The following is a 3,496-nucleotide window of genomic DNA, read 5'->3' as shown; positions in this document are numbered from 1 at the left end:
GAAAGAGTTATGTTATTAGGTCATCTTTTTCCCAATAAGGAAAGGATACTGGACTCAGGGGAAGCTATTTAGTTTGGTAGCTTAAAACCCATTTTGTTCTCACTTACGGAGAAAGCCGTTGGATTTCAGGGGGGTTGTAGAGGTTTAACACACGGTGGAAGTGTGCCCTGTCATGTACATGGCAGCAGCATTCGTGGTCCCTTAAAGTAATCCATAACAACACAGCAGCTGTGATCACACATATCAAATACCTTTTCTGCAACAGAAGATGAAAATTCTGCTGAAATTAACCACAATTTAGAGCTAACTGTAGCTGAGATGGGGTGTAATAAATCACTAGAAGAGCGATGCTGCATTTGCAAATAGGACTAAAATAGGACAGAGAAGCCATAATGAGCTGTTTTGGGTTTGTTTTTCTAAATACCATAGAAAAATTATTTTTGGAGCAAGAATTTCCTTACTTTTGAGATATTCTATTATTTCCTCTACAATGTGAACAATTACAAATCCTTGGCAGTTTCACCTCCAAGAGTAGGCTGTTAGTCTCAGGGAATTCAAATAATACTTTACATACTTCTGTGGAAAATAAGAAGGATTACTGCCTACAGCCATATGATAAGACCTTCCATCCGCTCTTGTTTCTCAGGGCTTGTCCTCAGGCATTTCGGAGAGTGCGGAAGGGGGGGGGTTGTTGGTTCGGTAGTCAAAAAGTCCATGTGACTCTAGGAAAGATTTATGATGAGGTTAGTGTTTAAGAAACAGAAACACATTTTCCTTCTCTAGAGTCTTCTCCTGAAGCAATTCAGAAATCCCAGTGTGTTTGTACACCTCTCAGGAGATTCTGGAGGGATGTTTCCACTCGTTTCCAGTGGGGACACTGAGTTTTGGACCACAGACATCTGTGGCCAACATGGGTCCCCTGAGCTAACACCTTGAAAGTATCTGGGCTCTCTGCTTGCTGGGTCTCTAAAAAGGACTTTACTCTGTCCCCAGCAATGATCAGGTAGGAATGCGAGACCTTTGAGAAGTGCTGCCCCAATGTCTGTGGAACAAAGAGTTGCGTGGCAGCTCGGTACATGGACGTCAAGGGGAAAAAAGGGCCGGTGGGAATGCCCAAAGAGGCAACCTGCGACCGTTTCATGTGCATCCAGCAAGGCTCAGAGTGCGACATCTGGGATGGGCAACCCGTTTGCAAGTGCAAGGACAGGTGTGAGAAGGAGCCGAGCTTCACCTGTGCCTCCGACGGGCTCACCTACTACAACAAGTGCTACATGGATGCAGAAGCTTGCATCAAAGGCATTACACTGAATGTAGTCACCTGTAGGTACCATCTTACCTGGCCGAACACCAGCCCTATCCCACCAGAAACAACAGCTCGCCCTACTACTGCCTATTCCGAGACAACGGTCATTGATATCTTGCCGCCTGCTCTAGTGAACAACCCCATCCATCAGTCCGTCTACGTGGGAGAGACCGTCAGCTTCCTCTGTGATGTTACAGGGAGACCCAAGCCAGAAATCACGTGGGAAAAGCAGGTCGATGGGAAAGACAAAGTCATTATGAAGCCAAATCACGTCAGAGGGAACGTCGTGGTCACCAACATCGCCCAACTGGTCATCTACAACACCCAGCTCCAAGATGCAGGCATCTATACCTGCACCGCCAAAAACAGCGGTGGCCTTCTCAGGGCTGATTTCCCTTTGTCAGTCATCAAAGGAGAACCCACATCCAAAGAAGCTTCCCAAAACAAGACACACTTTCCGACCGATGAGTGCCTGAAGCAACCAGACAGCGAAGACTGTGGGGAAGAGCAGACCAGGTGGTACTACGATGCAAAGAAAAACAACTGCTTTACCTTCATCTATGGGAACTGTAACAGCAACCTCAACCACTTTGAGACCTATGAGAACTGTATGTTAACGTGCATGAACGGCCCAATCAACATTTGCAATCTGCCAGCCCTCCAAGGTCACTGCAAGGCCTACGAGCCCAGATGGGCCTATAACAGCTTGACAAAGCAGTGCCAGTCCTTCATTTACGGCGGGTGTGGAGGCAACGAGAACAACTTTGAGAGCCGGGAGGCCTGTGAAGAGATGTGCCCTTTCCCGAAGAACACGCACTGCAAAGCTTGCAAACCGCGCCAGAAGCTGGTGACAAGCTTCTGCAAAAGCGACTTTGTTATCCTGGGCCGTATAACAGAGCTGACCGAAGACCAAGACTCAGGACATGCCCTGGTGACAGTGGAGGAGATTCTCAAAGATGAAAAAATGGGATTAAAATTCCTGGGGAAGGAACCACTAGAAATCACGCTTTTGAATATGGACTGGAGCTGCCCATGTCCCAACATGACCACAGTGGATGGCCAGCTCATCATCATGGGAGATGTCCACAACGGCATGGCTGTCCTACAGCCAGACAGCTTTGTGGGCACCTCCAGCATCCGGCGCGTGCGGAAACTCCGCGAAGTCATCCACAAGAAAACCTGTGAGCTTTTGAAAGAGTTCTTAGGATTGCATTAACCTCCTTCACACGTGTCAGCCTTCCAGACCCGTGTGTTATGTAGGGCTAACAAGCGCTAGGCTAGTGCACAAACTAAACAAGCTGTTTGAAGATACACCGTAGGAATTATGCAGAACCCTTATTTTAATCCATTAATGATGCTTAGCAACAATGTAGTATGGTCTTTGGCAAGCACGTAAAACAGCAGCAAAAGGCTATTAATCTTGCACTGAAATCAATTCGTCCATATAGGAGTGCCATTTAACTAGATGACTCACTGCAGTAATTATACAATTTTTATGTAGCTTCCATCATAAATGACGGAATTCATAGCATTTGTTTAGCTAATTGGTACATAGCTAAGTAATATATAATGTCAACTTAATCTGTCTCATTTACAGTATGGAAATGTTATGGTAAGTCATTATAAGTAAGTCACACTCTTGTCTCCTCATAGCAGCATTAATATTTCAAGAGAAAAGCCTGTAAATTATTGTCTATATTTACAATTGTGCACATTGAACCAATCTATGCCTTATGAATTTTCTTCTTTTGATTGAAATTTTCCTAGCAGTTTTCTTAGGATTGTACCTCATTTTTAAATGGCAACTACTACCTACTTGCAATCCTTACTTGAGAAAAAAACTCCCTTGATCCTATGCCCAGGACAACAGGTCCCTGCAAAAGCTCAAGGCACAGTCTCACCCCGAAATGACTTTTCTGTCATCGAACAAGGTCAGCAAACACCCTCATTCTATTGCACTTTCCTATTTCTGTTTTAATCAATATATTGTCTATTGCAAAAAATCCAAGGCAGAAGGACAGCGGTGTGCTGCCAGCTGTCTTGCTTTTGAAAATCCTTTACATCTGAGCATATACAGCAATTTATTGCTTATTTTCATTAGAAATCCTGTTTTTATAGGTGAGAGAGTAAAGTAAGAGGAGTCAGAACAGAATTCAAAATAGAAAAGTGCAATACACAGTCTACAGATTATAT

At 44.5% G+C, this 3,496-nt stretch overlaps 1 protein-coding gene across 1 annotated transcript in view; it reads left to right on the top strand.

The window, feature by feature from the left end:
- WFIKKN2 (WAP, follistatin/kazal, immunoglobulin, kunitz and netrin domain containing 2) overlaps positions 1–3,023 on the top strand; it is a 4,772-nt gene extending 1,749 nt beyond the window's left edge. Inside the window, exon 2 of the mRNA XM_009585299.1 lies at positions 1,008–3,023. Coding sequence (XP_009583594.1) covers positions 1,008–2,519 — 1,512 coding nt within the window. The 3' untranslated portion in view covers positions 2,520–3,023. The remainder of the gene's footprint in view (positions 1–1,007) is intronic.
- The last annotated feature ends 473 nt before the right edge of the window (positions 3,024–3,496 follow it).

Source organism: Fulmarus glacialis, unplaced genomic scaffold (genome assembly GCF_000690835.1).
Source record: "Fulmarus glacialis isolate BGI_N327 unplaced genomic scaffold, ASM69083v1 scaffold39499, whole genome shotgun sequence".
Classification (NCBI taxonomy): Eukaryota; Metazoa; Chordata; class Aves; order Procellariiformes; family Procellariidae; genus Fulmarus; species Fulmarus glacialis.
Note: the sequence above shows the minus strand (reverse complement) of the source record. Positions and strands in the feature narration are given on the sequence as shown.